At 53.6% G+C, this 20,005-nt stretch overlaps 1 protein-coding gene across 3 annotated transcripts in view; it reads right to left on the bottom strand.

Moving 5' to 3' along the window:
* Positions 1–15,747, bottom strand: part of SCUBE3 (signal peptide, CUB domain and EGF like domain containing 3) — a 32,564-nt gene extending 16,817 nt beyond the window's left edge. For 2 of the 3 annotated variants that reach the window (XM_023584373.3, XM_023584374.3), the window contains exons 1-3: positions 15,644–15,728; positions 2,917–3,039; positions 1,352–1,477 (exon numbers count right to left, since the gene is read on the bottom strand). In XM_023584373.3, the coding sequence (XP_023440141.2) occupies positions 1,352–1,477; positions 2,917–3,039; positions 15,644–15,728 (334 nt within the window). Of the gene's footprint in view, positions 1–1,351; positions 1,478–2,916; positions 3,040–15,643 lie in introns of all 3 variants that reach the window. The other variant, XM_058306607.2, reaches the window with a different exon arrangement.
* Between the last annotated feature and the right edge of the window lie 4,258 nt (positions 15,748–20,005).

The raw sequence follows: 20,005 nt of genomic DNA, 5'->3' as shown, positions 1-20,005 counted from the left end.
CACCCCTGACTTCTCCCCATCCCTGCCTTCCTGCTTTCGCCCCATCCTACATTCCATTCTTCTCCTGTTTGCTATCTCCTATTCCAGCTTCATGGCTTTGCTATTCTAGCAGGTTCTTTCCTCCAATTCTCAGTGGGGATGCTGAGGCCCAGGACACGAGTGCCTTTCTCAGTGTTCCCCTAAGAGCCAAGGGTGGGATTGGGACTTTGAGCCCTAACCCTCAACAGCCATCTCCAAGGCTCTGACCTTCCCTCCCCCGGACCCCTACCTACTTATTCTTTTATCCCTCCAGTGTGATCCTCCCCAAACAATTTCAGGGACACTGGACTTGGTGATAATCAGGGACCCAGAAAGATCAAAGACAATCAAAGAACTCAGAAGCTCATGTTCCCATGAAGGCAACTCACAGTCCTGGTCCCACCAGCATAGCTTCTCTTCCCAAGGAGTCCCAAAAGGAGCCCTCAAGGGAGACTGGGCAGATGACAAGTGAGGCCCTTCCGTGGTGGCTGGAGTGGTGAGAGAGTGGCCAGGGCTGGAAGGAGGGGCCCAGCAGGGATCAGGGTTTGGAGGTCTGGGTTGGGAGTAGAAACCATAGCCCAGGTCCAAAAATAGGGTATGACTGGATTTAGAGACAGCTCCTAGTATGGAGGTTCTCCCAGGCCAACAGAACCTCAAGATAAGTCATCTCTTTGGTCAGGTGGGGGAGTGGGGGCCTGGCCCATCCTGCTTTTCTGGGCCTCACTTCTCTTGCTTCTCCTCTCCTCACCCTCTATTCTTATAGTCCCCATTTCTGTGTGGCACTAGAGAGAACAAGTTTGGGAAAGGACCCCTGGGTTCAAATCTCAACTCCTTGGCCACAGGCTTCAGCATTCCTCCCATTACTGAGCACCTACTGTGTGCTAAGGACTCTACAAGGCTCTTTACATAAGTGCTCTCCTGTGAGCCATCCCGTTGCCCTCTGGGTGGGATGCTATCATCCCCGTTTTAGAGATAAGGAAGCTGAGATTAGGTGATTTGCTCAAGTCCTCACAGCTAAAAAGCAGCCGAGCTATGCTCTGCCTAGAGCCAAAGCATCTGCCCACCATGCTTCGCCCCCTGTGGCAAACCACACTTATTCTCACCTCTGGGTGCCCTTCCCCTGGAAGTATTTTCCAGCAGCATCTCTTCTGATATTTTTCATCCAGTAGCAAGATTATTTTATCCTTAATGACTAGCCTCAAAGAGGAGGCTAACCTTGCTTTTTTATTTCACAGCTCTTTTCCATCACTTTCCCCTTTTTGCCTGGAAATGCTGAAAACATCTTCATCTCGGCAGGACATCCCCTACTTCACACACACTCTCCCCTGCTCACCCAGACAGTTGTGCCCATCATGTGCCAGGTGGAAGCCATCGTAGCAGGTGCATCGGTAATTGCCAGGGATGTTGACACAGTCGTGCACACAACCTGCATTATCCTCTCGCTCACATTCATCCACGTCTGTGGGAAAAGAGAAGCTGAGACAGGGTTCAGGTGAACACACAGTGAAGGCATGCCCCTCACTGTCTACCCCTGGGCTCAGCCTTGTGGGTATTTTTGTTTTTTTTTAACGATTTATTTTTTTCTCCCTCCACCCTCTATTGTTTGCTCTCTGTGTTCATTCGCTGGGTGTTCTTCTGTGTATGTTTGTATTCTCGTTAGTCAGCTCCAGGAACTGATCCTGAGACCTTCCTGAGTGGGAGAGAGGCGATCATTCTCTTGCGCCACCTCAGCTCCCTGGTCTGCGGCATCTCTTATTGTCTCTCCTCTGTGTCTCTTTTTGTTGTGTCGTCTTGCTGCACCAGCTCACTGCACGGGGCAGCACTCCTGCGTGGGCCAGCACTCCTGTGCGGGCAGCACTCTGTGTGGCTCCACGTAGGCCAACTCACCACACGGACCAGCTTGCCTTCACCAAGAGGCCCTGGTACCAAACCCTAGACCTCTTAGATGGCAGATGGGCGCCCAATGGCTTGAGCCACATCCACATCCCCTTGTGGTTTTTTTGTTTGTTTTTGATATATCATTTTTTGTGTGTGTGTATTTTCTACAGTTATTTCATAGCCTATAAACCATTTTACATCTTGCTTTTTTCATCTAAAGTACATCTTTAAGTCATAAACATTTTTACATGTTTGCACTCAGTCTTTCTAATTACCATTATAAATGGTTGCAGAATATTACATTGTATTGCCATATCATAATTTATTAATCCTTTTTCTCTATCAGAAATTTAGATTCCTTCCCTTAGTTTACTATCATAAATAATGCATCAAAGAACATCTTCATCCATATATTACTTTGTTTCTTTGAATTTCTTTTTCTAAGAGTGACATTCCTGGGTCAAAGGGAATAAATATCCTTTAAGATTCCTCCTAGGTATTACATAATCACTTGTCAATTTATAATGTCACCAGCAATTAATGGGTGTACTTTGTCCACTGAAACTTCACCAGCACTGAATGCCATGTATTTTTTTATGTTACCTTACTATATTTAAAACAAATTTCAAGACTCCTTTAATTTGCATTGCTTTAATTATGAGAGGAAGATATGTTTGTTTACTACGTGGATTTCCCTTGGGTAAATTATCTGTTCCCTTACTTTCCAGGCAAGGGGTGAGAGTCCAGGAACCGGAAGCCTCAGGCCTGAGTTCCATGACCCTGATCCCCCACCCTGGCAGGTTGTGGGGCTGTCAGCTATCCCCACCAGGGCCTTGGGTAGCCTGTAGGGTGCCTTTGTGCAAATGTAAAGATGGTGTCCCCTCTGGGAAGATGTGGCCAGCTGCCCTCACACTGGCAGGGATTTCAGGTATAGGGTCATATACTACCTGCCAACTTGGGGCAGTGTCCTGGCTTTCCCTTTCCCATAGGACCCTCTTCTCCGGACCTGCCCAGCCTCACCTTTGCAGTGCTTGCCATCCCCTGTGTAGCCAGACTTGCAGATGCACTTATACGATCGCAGGGTGTTCTGGCAAATAGCATCGATGTGGCAGCTGTCGGTCCCCTCCACACACTCATCCACATCTGGCAGGGAGGGGGAGAAGGGGGCACATGAGACCCTCTTTCTATCAGTGCTTCCCAAGGGGTGTCTTGAAGGGGGATTCCCCAAGAGCAAAACCCCCTCTTCTCTAAAATAGAGGCAGCAAACGCTACAGAAACAGGTACTGCTCCACGCCCCTCTGATTTCAAAGCAGGCAGATGGCATGAATTCAGGGATTTGGGAAGAACCCTCGCTCTGCTCAAAAACACCTAATCCACAATAATTGGAAACACTTCTCTGTGTAAGTGTTGGTCTTTGATTTAAAAACAAAGAAAAATCCTGGACTGGCTAGCACACTTAACTTGATTAGAAATATTCAACTTAGTGTGAATGAGTGTGCCTTTCTTAGCAGCAAGCCTAGGTGGGAGAGGCGTGGAGACAGTGGCCTATGGGAAGGCAACAGGGTCTAGAGGCCCCGGGTGAGAAAGAGACAGAATGGGAAATCGGAGGAAATCCTCACCTGCCTCATGATTCTGCTTGAGACTAGGCCTGCTCCCACTTGCCCACCATGGCGCCAAGAAGCTTTAGAGGAAAGAAGTTCCATCCTGGAAGATTTTTTTAGGCCCCTGGGCTGCCAACAATGGAGGGGCTAAGAGCCGGCAGGGGTAGGCACCAGCAAGCTAAAGTCTGGTAAGTGCAGCCCTGGCAGCTCTCCAAAGCTGACCAAGGCAGGCCCATCCACCCCACAAGTCCTTAGCTCTTTCACTCTAACCCCAGGCAGTCCTCTCCCCTAGCACTCGCTCTTACACGCGGTGCTTACTCCCCACAGGGCTATACTAAAGAGTTAACCCAAGATTCAGCAAAAAGAGGGTAGTTAAAAAAGGACATAAGAAAGAATCGATTAGTGTCTCAGGCAAAAGACTCGAACTTCTGGGGCAATATTATGGTGCCCATAAAGTGAACTGAAATAGAAGAATATATTCCATTCACTTAAAAACACTTAATTGAGTATATTTGTGAAAGGCATGGTACTGAGAGTTGTAGGGACTCAAAGATGATGCCAACTCAGGCAGAAGGAGAATAAGCAACAGGAAGCGGGATGTGGTGAGTGTCATGAAGACGTTAGATGGTGTGTGTGTGGGGGGGATCCTCAACCCTGCCTGCCTGACTCCCCTAGGAGACGGAAGCCCAAGCTTCACCCCCAGAGATTCTGGTCCACTGGCCTGGTGGGGGTGGGGTGGAGTGGTGGGGAGGGGGCAGGGGCTAGCCATCAGTATGTTCTAAAGGTCCCCAGGTGATTCTAATGTGTAGCCAGCGTTGAGAAACCACTGTTTAAGGGAAGATCAGAGGAGGAAGAGATTACTGTTAGCTGTGAACTGGAAAACCCAAGACAGTATGTAAATAGCACCCTGCGAGGAGGAGAGAAGATTTGAAATAGAGACAGTCTGATTTCCAAGTGTGATCTATGGCTCAGAGGGTTAAATGGGTTTTGTCAAAAAGATGCGCAGGCCTTATCGCAGGCCTACTGAATTGAAATTCTCAGGATGCTTTACGCACTTTTTACTGAATGAATGGATGAGTAACCGCCCCGACTTACAGATGCCCACGAGGCCCAGCTTTAAACCCGGCATTCTTAACCAGGAGTCCGCGGAACGGTTTCAGGGGGCCCATGAGCTTGAATTGGAAAAAATCAACTCCTCTTTATTTTCTGACCTCTAACTGAAGTCTAGCATTTCCTTCACTTAGGAACGTATGCAATAAATTACAGTCGTATTCATTCATTTCACATTACAGTTGCATATCTCGAAAAATCACTTACACTCATCCACAACTTGAAATTACAGTAGTTGTTAGACCCGATGCTAGTTGAGTGTCATAAAACTATCTGCTGCTACACTCTGAGAAAGGGGGTCCGTGGTTTTCACCTGACTGGCAAAGGGGTCTGCGGAATAAAAAAGGTTATGAACCCCTGATTCAAACAGTTCACTGTCCCCTGCTTTCATATTTCAAGAAATACTTAGGGAGTAGGGCTGAAGCTTCCTGGGGCTAAGAGGAACACTGAAATTTAGAAGAAAGGCCCCAAACACCCTGCTTCACATCTACTGGGCTGTTTTCAGCTCTGCACTGTCCTTCCAGTCCTCTTCTCCCCTGCAGCAGCCCGCCATGCCCGGTGACGCTAGGGGCTGGGTCCTTCTGTCCACACTCCCTATTGCACGCACACCCTGCAGACAGTCGTGGCCCGCCTGCTGGCCCACTCTGGGAGGTCATCCCAAAGTGAGGGAACAGAGAAGAGGGAGGACGGAAGACTAGTTCATAGGAGTGGACAAGAGAGGCCTCTGTAAGTGCCAGGAGACAGAGTGTAGAATCAGTTTCCAATTGATGGAAAGAAAACGGTACAAAGAAATGAACTACCATAGAAAGACCATAAACCCTGGAGCCAGTCAGTCCCAGATTCAAATCCAGCTCTACCACCCTCTAGGAAGGCTTCGGATTCTCCATTTCCTCTCCTTTAAAATGAGTACAATCATACTTCCTCACAAGGAGCTGTGAGCAATCAGAGAGATTATTTGTGTGAAGTACATAATGCGCTCGGTATACAGTAGGTACCTAATATATGGAAGCCTGAGATGATAAGTATTAAATCAATGATTCAGAAAACAGATGTTCTGGAACTGTCCTACCTAATATGGCAGCAACACGTGGCTATTTAAATTTAAAATTCGTTTCCTCATTTGCACTAGCCACATGTCGAGAGCTAAACAGCCACACGGGGCTAGTGGCTACCATAGCAGACAGTGCAGATACAACATCACAGGACGTTCTAATGGGCAGCCCTGCTTCGGGAGTTCTGAATAAGGGCTCTCCCTGCTTCTGGATGTGTCAAATCAACTTCCTGAGGAGTGAGAGTCAAGCTTGGAGGCTGGATAAGGTTGACAGTCAGAGGAGGAAAAGGGAAATTTCAAATGTGGTTAAAAGTATGAAAAAAGACAGGGCACCTGGAGGCCCAAGTGCTGCTCTGTTTCCACATTTCACACGTGCCCTCCGTGAAAGGAAAAGGAATTTTTTTTTTTTTTTTACTAATTCCAATCTTTCAATGACTTAAGGCTTAGTCTTATTTGTTCTATTGTATCCCTAACCATGTGTGCCTGTAGTAACCCTTGAGTCTGAGAGGCAGGCCTTCTCTTTCTGAACTTGGACATTCCCAGTGACTAGCATTCAACATGTTCATTCTGCTTTGAACTGTCTTCTGGTCCTTGACACTCTCCCTCCCTTCCCCGACAGCCATGAGGGTAACTCATCTGGAAGCCCCTCTTCTGGGGCCATCTCAGAGCCACGTGCCTGTCTCCAAATCAGCTGGTGCTTCGTCAGGCCAAGGTCCCGATCCTTCCTTTGCCTCCCACTCCTAGCCCCAAGGCGCAGCTCTGCCCATACTCACCCAGTGCTAGAATGGACCCTGGTGCTGAGCAAAGCAAACCCAGGCGTCCTAGCAGAGCCTTTAGATCCCTCCAGCAGCTGAGCTTTCCCGCCACCTCACCCCTCTTCCTCAGTTTCCCTGCTCATATTGCTTCTCTCTCGCCAGCCGAGTCTCTGCTCTGGACAACTTTATCTCCTCCCTAATTCCTCCACAACTCCTAATCATTCTCCTACTCCTTTCTGGGCATTTTCACACTTCTTCTTTACTTTTGTGATGCACGCCTCACTTGTCTCTTCCAGCCACACTGTGCCTAACTTGCCAAAACTGGCCCAAAACTGTCTTCTTAAAAGCTCTTCCTGGTGAGCCCTGTTGCTGGTGAGTTCCTGGTTCTAAGGGACTCAGTTTGTCTTATTCTTTTGCAGCTATTGCTGAATTGCTCTGCAAATGCTTTAAAGTCCTTTCCTCACAGCACATTCAGCTTTCTTCACTTGGCTAGGCACTTGCTGGGGAACGGACCCTTCAACTGCTTGTACGGAATCTTTCAAAACAGTACTGGCCTAGAGCACAGCCGTGAGGTAGGGCCCCAGAGTATATCCAGCATCTCCTCCTTTTGCCAGTTCACTCTTCCAGAGGTCCCTCCCATCACACCTGCCCACCCTGAGCTTCTCCTTGCCGGGGGTCCCTTCAACACCCACGGACTTAGTCTTGCTTTAGCTTGTTCTCGTAAGGCACAGATGGAGCCACGCTGACAATCCAATGGATGCTCTTAGGCAAGGATTGGTTTAGACCAGTGGTTCTTGCACTGGCTGCACACTGAACTTCCTTGGGGAACTTTTTAAAATTTTGAACGTCCAGGTTCCTCCCAGAATCAAGGATCTCCAGAAGGAGGCTGGTGCTGCTCTCTTCCCTAACTCAGGTAGCGTGTGTAAACTCTTGGCCCAGGTTAGGAAGAGTGATTTAGAGAAGGGGTTCTGGGGTGACACTGTGTCAGTTCAAATGCCAGTTTCACCTGGGGCTGTATGGTCCCCGCCGGCCTCTGAACTTGCCTGTTCTGTCCTCTGTAAATGGTAATCGTAATAGCACTTCACCATGGGGTTGCCATTAATCCTCATCAGGCACTGACCTCCACAGGGTAGGCATCCAGTAAATGCTTAATAAAGGTGAACTATTATTAGTCCTTCTTGCTCACTTTTCCCACAGTATCCTTTCTGGACACCTCCCCTTTCACACCCTCCAGTCTTCCAGAACCCAGCTCAGATTTAGTGTGGGGAAATGCAGCACCAGGGGAGTGGAGCCTGCGGTGAGAATTTCCAGGAGACACATCCCTGATCATGCCTCTTCTACCCATGATCAGAAGCACTCAAGGATGGAGGTGAAGTGGGGGAGAGGCCAATTGGGAACCAAAAAGCTTCCCTCTGCAATCCCCTGTGAAGGCTATGGAGACCTCCCACGCTGGGCACTGGCCTGGAACAGAAGCTGAAGCGGGGAGAGTGGCAGCCACAGAGATAACTCAGATGAGCCGAGATGTCCCTGCCTCACCCTCTTCTGGCACTATAGGTACAAGTTCAGTAAATGCAGCAGCTTTCCCAGCACCATCTGACATTTCTTCTGGATTTGCTTCGGCGCCTAGCAGAGCATACCATAAATTCTTCTAAATGTATGGAAAAAGAATGGGCTGGGGTCGGAGGGCAAACCAGAAAGAGCATATTATTATAACATAGTGGATCCTAAAACTCACTTCTGGAATGGAAGCTGCACGTCAAAAGAGAAACAGGAGGATTCTTAAGGAAACACGTCCTCTACTTCACAATTTTGCCCAGGTCCAGCTCCAGAATAATAAGTGGAAATGAGGAGGAGTGCAGGCTGTGGTAAGGCAGACACCCCTCACCTTCTACAATATCACAGCCAGAATTGGGAGTGGAGGAGGCAGTGAGTGAACGCTGTGGGCCCAGTGAGAAGGCCACAGTCTCCTAATGGGCGCCCATTCCTAATGTGCTGCCACATCCTTCTTGCCCTTGTCGGTCTAGCCCGGGCTGTATGACGTGTCATCCTCACCCCCCTATTTCCCTCTCCGTACGTGCATTCGAATCACACTCATTTTGAGAAGCCAGTTCAGGTGCCACCGCTGCAAAGCTGGCTGTGCCTGCTCCAGCCTCTCTAATCTCTCTCTTAACTCCTATGGTTTTGACTATCAGGTGTTCTGGTCACCTGGCCAATCCCTATTTTGTGGTACTTCTTTTATTGCTACCTTTGTCATTATTTAAGTTTTAGTGTATGTGTGTTATTTTCATAATGAAGCTGTAAGCTCCTTGAGGCCATGGCTTATTAATCTTTGAAACACATATAACAACTAAAATAGAGTTAAGCATATTTATGCAACCATTCGATAATATTTATTGAGCACCTATAACATGCCAAGCACTGTGCTAGGTGCTGGAGATTCACCACTGAACAAGGCAGACTAATGATACACTGAATATTAGTAACAAATATCAGTAAATATTTGTTAGCTGGGTGGGTGGATGGATGGGTTGGTGGATGAGTATGTGAGGTCCCTTTCAATGGCAATGCCGCTGAAAGAAAAATTCACTTATTCACTCTCCTGTGACCCCACAACTTTTCTGGGTAGAGGGGCAGTTAAGGGGTAAAGAGAGAAGTTCAGAGAAGGTTAGACGGCTGCTTACAGGCACCGGTTTGGTGAGTGCTGGGGCCAGAAGAGACCAGGACCAGTGCCTCGTAGGCTTCAGGGTCTTTAGTCATCACGGGGCGCAGCCACGGCAGCCCCCCAGGTAGATGTCCCCCAGCCTCAATGCTCACACCCCTGGTGCCTGGGCACTGGGCCACTAGCATTCCCTTGCTGCTCCTGGTCTGTTCCCTCCTCCTTTCCCCACGCTGCCTCCCACATCCTGCCACATCCAGATAGCACCAGCCAGGCTCTGGCCATGCTGTCCTAGCCTGCAGCACGCACATAGGTACCCCCAGCTCCAGATCAAAATGACCGTCTTCATAGTCTGGGCCTGGGCTGGGGTCTGGGCCCAATCTTAACCTGGGCAAGGCCTGGGCAGGGGTGGAAAAGCTCAGCGAGTGAGTCTAGGAAACCTCGCAGATGACTCAGCCCCCAGGAGAGGGGGGCGAGTACTTCTTTTTTAATAGGGCCCCTTCCCTCTCACACAAGCTTAGTCTGCTCAACCGAGCAGCCAGGAAGAGCGGCTGGCGCCTGGAGATTTGGAAGGAAGGGGGGCTGAGAGCCACATCTCCCATCAGGGGACCCCGATCAATTTCAGACTCCAGTTTCCTGGTTATTAGTCTGATCTCTCCAAGCTGATTGAAAAAATAACAGCATAAACAAATGACATCAGATTTGTATAATTCCATTAAGTGCACAAAGTTCTTTCATGTGTTTCATTTGGTCCTCAAACACTTCCGTCTCTCATTATATGGATGAGGAAACTGAAGCCCAAAGAGGGTATCTAAGGCAAAAGCCACCAGCTAGTGTAGCCTCAGGCCCCAGGCCTTCCCTCAGTGCAGAGCTCTCTTTCCACGCGCTCCTTCACAAGCACTCGAGGCAGGGAGCCGCGCTGTCGGCATCGTTGTGCCACCTCCCACTTTGCTGGGCATGCAGCAAGCATCCGACAGTGAGCATGGGATGGAACTGAAGTGAAACGTGGGCCGTTCCTGGGAGGAAATGGACAGTAGCCGTGAGGATGCCCTGGGGCTCTGGGCATAGCAGCAGGGAGGAGCGGGCTGAGGCGTGGGCAGGAGGGAGGGCGGTGGTGGATAGTCGGGGTTGCAGGAAGGGAGGGGTGGGCGGTGCGGCCGTGGGCAGGTGTCGCCTGCCCTTGGATTCACTATGCTGGGGCCAAGCAGCTGGTTAGAAACAAAAACAAACACTAGGGATACAGGTTCCTGCTGTTAACAGCTTCAAACCACCAGAGGAAAACTCCAAATAAATATAATTAGAAACTTGTAAAAACGTCCTCTCTGTAAACCTGCTCCCCAGGGTCCACCGTTGAAGCCTCCCGCTTCTCCCAGCCCCCCTCCCAATGCCCACACCCCCCGACACTGCACCTGCACTCAGGAATTCTGGGGCCCTGTTTCTTTATCCTTGATCTTCCCTCCAGCCAGCGGTTCCTGCCGTGGTCTTTCAACTTGTCACTGTCAGTGACCAGTCCCAGAGAGCCCCTGGCCTGGTGCTCTGAGGTCCCGGCCCCACAGCTGTCTCTAGCCTATGGGGACAGCCCCAGGGAACACCACAGGGAAGAGGGAGGCCGCCGTGCCCTATCAGGGGTCCTCGCCTATTTGGAAGGCCACATTGCAGCATCCAAATGCAAACTACCAAACAGCGCCTTGGAAGAGCGGGTGTAGCTCGGTGGTTGGGTGCCTGCTTCCCACAAGGTCCCGGGTTCAATCCTAAGTACGTCGTCAAAAACAAAAAACAAACAAATCCCAAACCATGCCTTGGTCAGAAGAGGGAGATGTCTAGGTGGGGGCCAAACATAGAGGGCAAGTCTTGGAGCTGAACGTAGGATGTGGGACCAAGGACTGGGCCCGGGCCAGCCAGATCGTGCTCAGTTCCAGAACATGAGCTCAGCTCCGCGCCCCAGCTTCACTGGATACACACACACACACACACACACACACACACACACACACACACACACGGTCAGGGCTGCTGTCACGGGGGGGACGTGCCTCACGTTAGGGCGCAGTGAGAACTATCAGGTAATTGGGGCCCCGGCAAACTGGGCAAACTGGGAAGAGCAGCCACAAAACAGACTCGGGCAGGGGAAAGTGGAGCAGGGCCTGGAGAGGAGAGGGCCAGGGCGGGTAAACTTGCAGGACTGCAGCTTTCCAGGGTCTGCTGCAGGAAGGACTGCGGTGAGCTGTGCAGAATCTCGGAGCTGAAAGGGACTCGACAGGTCCTCCCTTCCGCTCTACCAGTGAGGAAGAGAATTTCGATAGTTTCTTAGAGGCCCCCATCCCCAGGCTTCCCCATTTACTTAAACCCACGGGCTCTGCAGCCGCCTCCCGTGCATGCCATTTGGAGCTGGGAGTGGGCGTGGGAGGAGGCCAGCAGCCAATCTGGTGACAGAGGGCCCGAAGGGGAAAGAAGGTCCGTGACCGCTCTGAGCCCAGGTGACCAGCGCCTGGATCCTCCAGACATCCCTGGGCTGGCCATTGTTTCGTCTCTCCCACAAAGGCCAGCAGTCACCTTCCCCGTTTCCAGGCTCCTGTCTTCTCACTGAGTCCAGAGAAGCCGTCCCCAAGTCTGGGCCTCTTGTGGGCACTGCCAGCCTCAGAGCTGCTCTGCAGTTTCCAGCCCTGACAGGGACTCTTTCTTAGGAGCGGTCATGTGCTGGGGATACAGGACGTCCAAGGAGGCCCGACACACGGGGACCAGCCTCGGGGCAGGGCCTGGGGTGGGTTCAGGTAGCAAGCTCCTCCAGCCACATCCTCCCCAAAGGGGCTGAAGCCGTCGGTTTCCCCCCGCCTCGGTTCAAGGCACTGGAACGAGCCATTGCACTTCTCCGCTTCTCCAACTCAAACAAAACGCATATTGCCTCGCTTCCTCCTCCCTCTCCCCGGAGCACTGTACACACGCGCACACACACACTCACACCAAGTCATGCACATGCACGCTTACACGCCCCGGTGAATGCACACCTCACATTCCCAAACTCACACCCAGGGCAGTCTCTTTTTATAACAGGTCCCGGCCGCTCACATCTCAAACCGGTTCTCAAGCTCTCAGATTCCTGACGCTTCAAAAACCAGTCTCCTTTGGGGGGTGCTGAGCTTTCTTCTTTCTCTGCCTGCAGTAATGCTGGCCTCCCCAGTCCTTGCCCAGGATCTTCTAGTGCGCTTTCTTTATTCCATCCTGCAGAAACTCAAGGAGTAGAGGGTAGGGGGTGGAAAACAGGAAAAAGTTTCTGTACTCCTCCCACCGCAGGCTTTCCCCCACCCCCGGGAGTCATGTCATTGAGAGAAGAAAAGGTCAAAGGGATTCCTGAGGAATTTCTAAGCAGTCCACCCTGTCTCCACCCGTTCTGAAAAATGGGGATGGGGGCGGAGGGAACCGATGGACGATCAGGCTCTGAGACTGGGTGACTCTCCCTCTCCAGTGTGGCTTGGACGGGGCACAGGCAGTAGCCGGCTGCCCACGGGGCCACCCTCACCCGCGGACATGGTTATGGTTTTCATTTCATATTTTGGAGGGAGGGGCTAGAAGGAACAGTCCCCTCTGTGTAAGAGCTGGCCACAGGAGCCCAGGGAAGCCGTGCGGCGGGGGAGGGGAGAGGAAACAGCCACATTAAAGAGGAAGAGAGAGGAGCAGGGGAGAGAGAGAGACGCGTCCACCCAGACAGAGACCCCGAGAGACGCACCGAGACAGAGAGACACTGTTTGCTGCCAGATGAAAGCCACGTCCCAGGCGTGGTGCTATTTGGAAACTCTAAGGGCAAGACTTTATCGGAACTAGCGCTAGCAAGGGGAGAAAACAACCAGGTAAACTAAAGGACCAGGCCCGCTCTACCCGGGCCCGCCCCGGGGGGACGAGTTTCCCGGGAGGCTGGGAGACCTTTTCATTCAGCTTGTAACCTGAGCCCTAAGGATTAGGTCTTTTTAACCGCTGCCACCCCTAGTCATCGCCCCCCCACCCCCGGAAAAAAAAAAAAAGCACATGGCTTTTAAGTTAACAATTACCTTGGTTATCCAGTCTGTCTACTTTAAAATACACAGACAGATACTTGAAAAACAGTCAAAACCACGTGCCCTCTCACTCCCAGTCACAAGCTACACACTCATTCATCCACACACGGTTCTCACAGGCACGACGACGTCTCTTTTCACACTGAGCAGCTACGTCACGCGTGGAGGATAGTGGTGAACCGTGCACACACCTTTACCCTTACCCCCACATCCCCAATTGGATTCTCCTGATGTGGGAATCTCCGAAGATACGCGACAGAGACCCAGATAGCCACAAGAGTAACCGTAATTCCTTGCAGGATCCTTGCCAAGGGCATCGGCATTTTACACATGAAGAGCTCCATTTCAAAGGATGTGGCATTAAAGGCACATTTTCTGCCACTGGTGCTACCTGGGAGATAGACTGGAGGACAAGGGAGTCCTCCTGGATGCCCGCAGCACTCTGTGCACGGCTGAGGCTATAAGGCTGCCCTGCAGGTCGGTACTTGTCCTTCCTGAAGCATCTGCCTGCGGAGTTAGGTCCAGAAACATCCTCTAACCCAGCCCACCTGCCATTGGGCAATCCCTTACAGACCCGGCTTCTAAATTTCCTGAACAGCAGGGTCAGAGGTCGCTGCAATGAGGGGAATCAAGCCTGTGCCATGCTTGACTCAGGGATCAAAAGGAGAGAGGACGCCAAGCGACCCGCAGTCCATTCTGAGCCAATGTTGGCCCGTGAATGAGATAAGAAATGGACAAAACCACCAGTCTGTAAGCTCCTGGAGAGCAGGGGCCTCCACCCTCTACTGCATTTTCCGCAGCACTTAGCAGGGTGCCCAGTGAATGGGAGAGCCCTGGAGTACTTTGGAGGGATTCTGAGTCCTTCCATCCCTGAACAATGAGCCAGTCTCACAGGCCTGAGAGCCTTGGCTTGATGGCACCTGTGCCTTCAAGGGGTCTCCATCTGCCTCCTTGAACACACTGCCTGCTCCGCCCTCTGCCCCCAGCCCCCGGCCTCACTAGGCCGTCAGAGACGCTGGCTCCAACTTGAAAGAGGCCCTTATCTTGTCTCTAGATTACTGCCTGAAATCTGTTCCGTCCCTCAGACTAAACTCCCCGGCTAATTCCATGTTATGAGTAAGTCAGCACGCACTACAAAAGCCAGCTTTGTTTATGAAAACACCAGCAAGTTCACAGCGAGGAGAGGGGCTGCTCCCAGGCTGGGGATGGCAGTGGTGGTGGGCTGTCTGGAACCAAAAGAGGCAGTTTGGCGGCGGGGTCTGATCTCTGACAGCTGAGGGGACCTAGGGTTCCAGCTCTGTAAATGGACAGGTTGGGGGAGAGGGCTGAGTTGAAGAGGCAGTGTTTGGCCGGAGGAGAGCAGCATCCATCTAGCACCTTCCTTTTGACAGAGCGTACACAGAGAAGCCTAAGAGCCCAGTGCTCGGACCCCAGGACGCAGTGACCTCACTGCCAGACACTCCGGCTTCCCCAACTCCCAAGTTCAACTTTCCTTTCTGGCCCAGTCACCTCCTCACCCCAGCTTGGCTCCGGGGGCCCCTGGACAATAGGCAGAATCCTATCCTCCCGGGCAAAGCCCTGCCAGGAAGAATTTTCTTTTTGGTCCACATAAATCTTTTCATCGGTGAGGATGCCATGGGGGGAGGGGTGCGCAGGAGGTCACGGGGGAGGGGAGGCTGCCCAGAGACCAGCCTGGTTTCTGCTAGCAGAGGGGACGGAACTGCTCAGCCCCGGGACTGGCCAGGCGATGAGCCCAGGGTCAGCGACGGGGGCAGGAGGGCCTCCCTCTCCGGCTCGCTCTCTAATTCCTAGAGGGATCTGTCAGAGTTCCCCGGGCCTGGAATTTTACTTTGTTATTTTAATGCAATTCTGACCTGGATTTAAATGGAATTGGAAACCCAAGGCCTTAATAAATAAATATTATGATAAGAAATGAAAACCATGCAAGACGAAAGAGATTTCCCCCCAAAGAGGCAGAAACGCAACATTCTTGCCCAGGACCCGAGTCAGAAATTTTTCTTCTCTTTTTCAGGCCCCCTACCATCCCGTGAGAGACGAGTTGGTTTTTCTCTAAAAGAGCCTATTTTTCTTTAACATTTTTCCGCGAATAGGTCTGCTGCAACCTCGAAATTTCTAACTTTGCCTAAGGACTGGGGGTGAGGGGAAGAAAGACATAGCATGGCTGAAAAGTTTTCGTTCCCTCGGTGTCTCCAGGCCACCGCCGGAGCTCCCGGCAGTGTTTAAGGGAAGATTCTCTCGTACTTTGCAGGAAAAGGAGTCTTTCCAAGAGCCCCGCACTGCTGGCGGCGAAGCCAGGCAGGATTCCGAGGGGCACTGGCCACTCTTGCCCACCGCCCCGCCAAAACTTCTCACTCACCCACGCCACCCAGATATCCGCCCCGGGGCCCGAGGCCGGGTCCTGACAGCCGCCGGCTCCCGAGCACCTGCCCGGCCCCGCGGAGAGCGCGCCCCCGCCCCGGGCCTCGGGCCCCGCAGCGCGTGGCCGCGCGCCGCCGCCCGCTTACCTTGCGCCGCTCTGCGGTGCTGCGCGGCGCGGGCGTGGGCCAGCAGGAGCAGCAGGCAGAGCCCGGGCACGCGCCCCGAGCCCATGGCCGCCGCGCCGCGCCGCCGCGCCGTCGGGGCCGCTCGCGCCGCCCGGGCCTCCCCGGCGCCGGAGGGGGAGGGGACGGGGCGCCCCGCCGGGGCCCGCGCCAGGCGGCGAGCGCGGGGGGCTCCCGACGCTGCCGGGGGGGGGCTCCCGGGCGGCCGCCGGGGAGAGGCGAGCGGAGCGCGGCGAGGCCAGGGGCGCCCGGCGCGCGCCGGAGGGGGCCCCCCGCCTCCCCAAGCCGGGCTGGGCTGGGCGGCGGCGGCGCTGCTCCGTCCGATCGCACCCGATGCCCGCCTCGCCCGCACGCAGCTGCCGCGGGCGGTGCGCGCGGAGCCCGAGCCCAGGACCTGAGAAAGGGGAGGGGACACGCCGCGCCAGAAACACGCCCTGGCGGCCTCCCTTTCTTCCCCGCTCGCTCTTTCGCCGTCTCTCTCGGGCTCCGGCTCTTTTTCTTCGCCTTTCTCCTCCTCCCCCTTTCTCCTCCTCTCGCTCCTTGGCGTTTTCTTCCTCCTCCTCCCCCCCACCCCCTTTTTCGTGCCCTTTTTTCTTTGCAGTGGGGCCTCGGCGCGGCGGCCGCTCCCTGTGCGCGCCCGGGCGCGGCGGCCCCCTCCCCAGGCTGCCGGGCCGCTGCCGGCAGGAATTTACAATCCGGCGCTGGGGGAGCGGGCGCGGTCTCCATGGAGACGGCTTCTCCGGGAGCAGGGAGGTCAGGCGCAGAGCGCGCACAATCAATGGATCAATGCAAACCCCTCTCGGCTCCAGACCAAACAGCGCTGGGCTGCGGCTCGCCTCTCTCCCCGCGGCAGGAGGGGGGCCGCGAAGGTGCGCCCCCGCTTTCGCCCGCGAGGAGGGCCGGGCGGCGCAGGTTTGCACGCGCACCTCCACGAGGAGACAAAGAGGGCCAAGGGTTTCGGGGAGCCTGGGGCAAACGTGGACGTTCGGGCGCCCCGGCTTGCCTACGGCCACAGGACACGGCCACCTGAGGCCTTGCTCCACGGAGGGTGGCTCCGACTCGCCGCCGAGAAGCGCCCTCCCAACTCTTAAAACTCCACCAGACTTCCACCCTCAGGACACAATCCCCATCCCACGGCTCAGGCCACGTTCACCCAAGACCGAGGAGAAGGTGGCCTCCCCCTGTTAAAGCTGCCCACCTCAGGGCAGGCCTCTCAGCAGTCAGGACCTTGGAGGCAGACCACTGAACCACCCTCCCCGGATAGACCTGGCCTCTCATACCCGGCACAAAGCTGACCCACGGGGCTCTGGCCGTATGTGCAGACCCAAAGACGTGCTCAACACGCTCCTCCAAAGCTGCCCTGGCAGGTGCAAAGCATGATTCCCACCCATCCGTTCTCGACCCTTCGTCCCTCCCACTGCAGGGGCAGCAGAAGAAAAGAGGAAAGATATATTTCAAATGGTGACAAAGAGTCCCAGCCGTGAATGGCACTTCCTGACACATTGGCTGCTCTGCATCTTCTCTTCTTCCATAAGAGAGGAAGGAGGAACGACGCCTTGACCGGCGGCGAGAGCTTCTCTTGGAGGACGGGGCTGCAGCTCAGGAGGCAGGCAGCTACCTTATCATGCCTTCAGAGCCGTTTTTCTGCAGGGAAGAGAACTTGGGGACCCAGGCTTAGTCTCACCAAGCCCTCAGGGAGCCTGGAGGAAGGGGCAGACACCAGGTTCTCTCTGAAGATAACTTGAGCTCTTAGACCCTTGGCCCTGCACCCACATAGGTGAGGGGTGGGCTTTGTCAGCTGCCTCCCTGGTCCCCGGGGAGAAGAGCTGAGCCCTCCCAACCCTAGGGTTTGGGGAGAAAGAGTAGGGGGATGTAAACAGACTCGAGCACGTGGGCCTCTTGCCCAGCTCTATCCTGGAGTGAAGTCACTTCTCAACAGGCCTCAGTTTCCTCATTCGGGAAACAAGAGGGCCGGGTTTGCTCAGTGGTGGGAGGAGGCCTGGGAAGCACGGCATGAGAGGCGATGGTCGGGATGGTAGCAGGTAGCTCATGGGAACGGCGAGGAGGTCAGAGGAAGGTTGGGTCGGAGGAGCTCCGGGGTCCCTCCTGGCCCTGTCGCTCTAGAACGCCCTCCGCCTTCATTCCACGGGCAAACCCCTCCCTCCTGCAGCAGCTTTGACTGCTGCCACCAATTATGTGTAGGGCTGGAGAACAAGTGCAAACTTGCCATCCTCTCTGTCCCAAACAAGAAAGTGGTTAAAAAAAAAAAAAAAAAAAAAGGAAAAGGAAAAAGAGTTGGAGGTTGCCAGACTATGCCTGATCTACCTGGGGGCACAAAGAGAGAGCCGGGGAGCCCTCCGGGGCAGGGAAGGGAGAATGCACTCCGCCTTGCTTTGCTCTGCCTCTGCCTTGCTTTGGAATTTAATGTGAGCTCTTCTGGGTCCCTAAGGGTGGCCCCAGCCCACCTTTAGCCAACAGCTGAGGCAGGCACCAAGGGTTCTGTGGGGGTAGATTAATGGGTCATCCGGGGGCTCCGCTGCCATTCAGCGTGATTTCCCAGTCCCTTGCGGGTGGACATTGCCCTGGTTTGGGGGAGGGCGCTGGGAGTCTCAGGCAGGTGGCACCATCCAAGTCACTGCATCTCTGAGAGGATAGCTGTCTTTTTTCTCATCCGGCCAGCTTTTTCCTCTGCTTGTTTCCTCCATGCCTCTGGGACCAGGCAAGCTCTTCTCCCACCTCTGGGCAGAAGCAGCACTTCCTTGCCTACCGCACTCCCATCTTGTTCCAGCCTACCCCAGAACCTGGAGAGTCTACAGGGGCAGAAGCAGGGCTCCTACCCCTAGCACCATGAATCGGGTGGAGATCACCATGCCCACTCAGCAGTCCACTTCTGCCGGAACTCGCAGCTGCACAGTGACTCAGGAAGACGACAAGGAAGGAACAATGAGATGGCTCTTGCAAGTGGTACTAGGAAGGCAGCAGCATATGTCATCACGGTCACACCCTCCCTCGCGGGGGCAAAATGGACAGAGTTCTCCAGGCTTCCCACACTCCCCTCTCAGGCTGCAGTTTGCTTTCGGCATGCTGCTGACAGTTTTCTCATTCTGCCTTCACTTGCAAATGTCTGGGGAGAGGACAGGCAGAGGCAGGAGGGACCCAGAATGAACATATTTCGGTTTCTACCCTGCTGCCCAGGCCCGACCCACACTCAGGAACTTGCCCTCTCCTGCCAAGTCTCCTGCCAAGGTCAATGTCAGGTCCTGCCGTTGCCCAGCCACGTTTTCCCTCCCTGAGCTGCAGTTTCCGCATCTGGAAATGGGTATGTTCATAATCACGTCATAGTTCAGGCATTCCCCAGTTTCTAACGGCATGGGACTCTGGTGTTCAATCCCAAATCCCAGTTCTGTTACTCTCTAGCTGCGTGAGTTCATCTCAGTAGCCTCAGTTTTCTCATCTGGCAAATGGGACAAGAACATGTGCCTCCTAGGGCTGTGGTGTTGATTAAATGGGGTAATGCTTGGGAAACCCCTGGCACCTGGCTGGCACTCAATAGGTGGAGGCCATTGTTGTCACTTCCGTTACTGCTCTGGAGGGACAAAGGCCACAGTATTTGGCAGCAAATGTATGCGAGCGCCTGAGAAGCCGTGGTCTTACTCAGGTCAGGCTTTGACGCTGCAGGGAGCGAGTGCAGCCATCTGGGCCCAATTCTCACCACCCCCAGCAGTTGCCTCCTGCCTGTTATACATTCCTACTGAAAAGGTTTCCAAGACTCCATGTATTCCAGGACACTGCTCTTATCAGCCACATTTCCATGTTATGGGGAATTAGCAGGAAGCTTCCCTGCCAGGTAGCGTAGCTTTGGAATTTCTCATTTCCCACTGCCTTACACTTCCCACCCTACCCTAAGAAGGCACAGACACTCTGAAACACGCATCAGAGCTTGGATCTACCACTCACCCGCGTGTGCCCCATGTGCCAGGCGCTGTACTGGGCACTCCACAGGCATTGTTATTCCTTTTTATTGATGGGAAAACCAAGGCTCAGGTTGGTTAAGTAACTTGCTCCAAATGGCAGAATGAGAAGGGACAAAGCCAGGATTGGGCTTTGTCATCCGTACATCGAGTGGTATATGGTACTTACGTCATGTCCCCACCCACCCCCACCCACGGTTCAGGCCCCTAAGGGGATTAGAAGAAATAAAACCCGTGATCCCCGCTGGAGGAGTTTGGAGCTCTTTCAAGAAGGTTTGTATATGCAAAACTATATCTGGATGCAACATCGAGGGGCCCTGGCAGAAAATGGCATAGAAAGCCAGAGGGACCAAGA

The sequence above is a fragment of the Dasypus novemcinctus genome, chromosome 11, assembly GCF_030445035.2.
Source record: "Dasypus novemcinctus isolate mDasNov1 chromosome 11, mDasNov1.1.hap2, whole genome shotgun sequence".
Lineage (NCBI taxonomy): Eukaryota > Metazoa > Chordata > Mammalia > Cingulata > Dasypodidae > Dasypus > Dasypus novemcinctus.
Note: the sequence above shows the minus strand (reverse complement) of the source record. Positions and strands in the feature narration are given on the sequence as shown.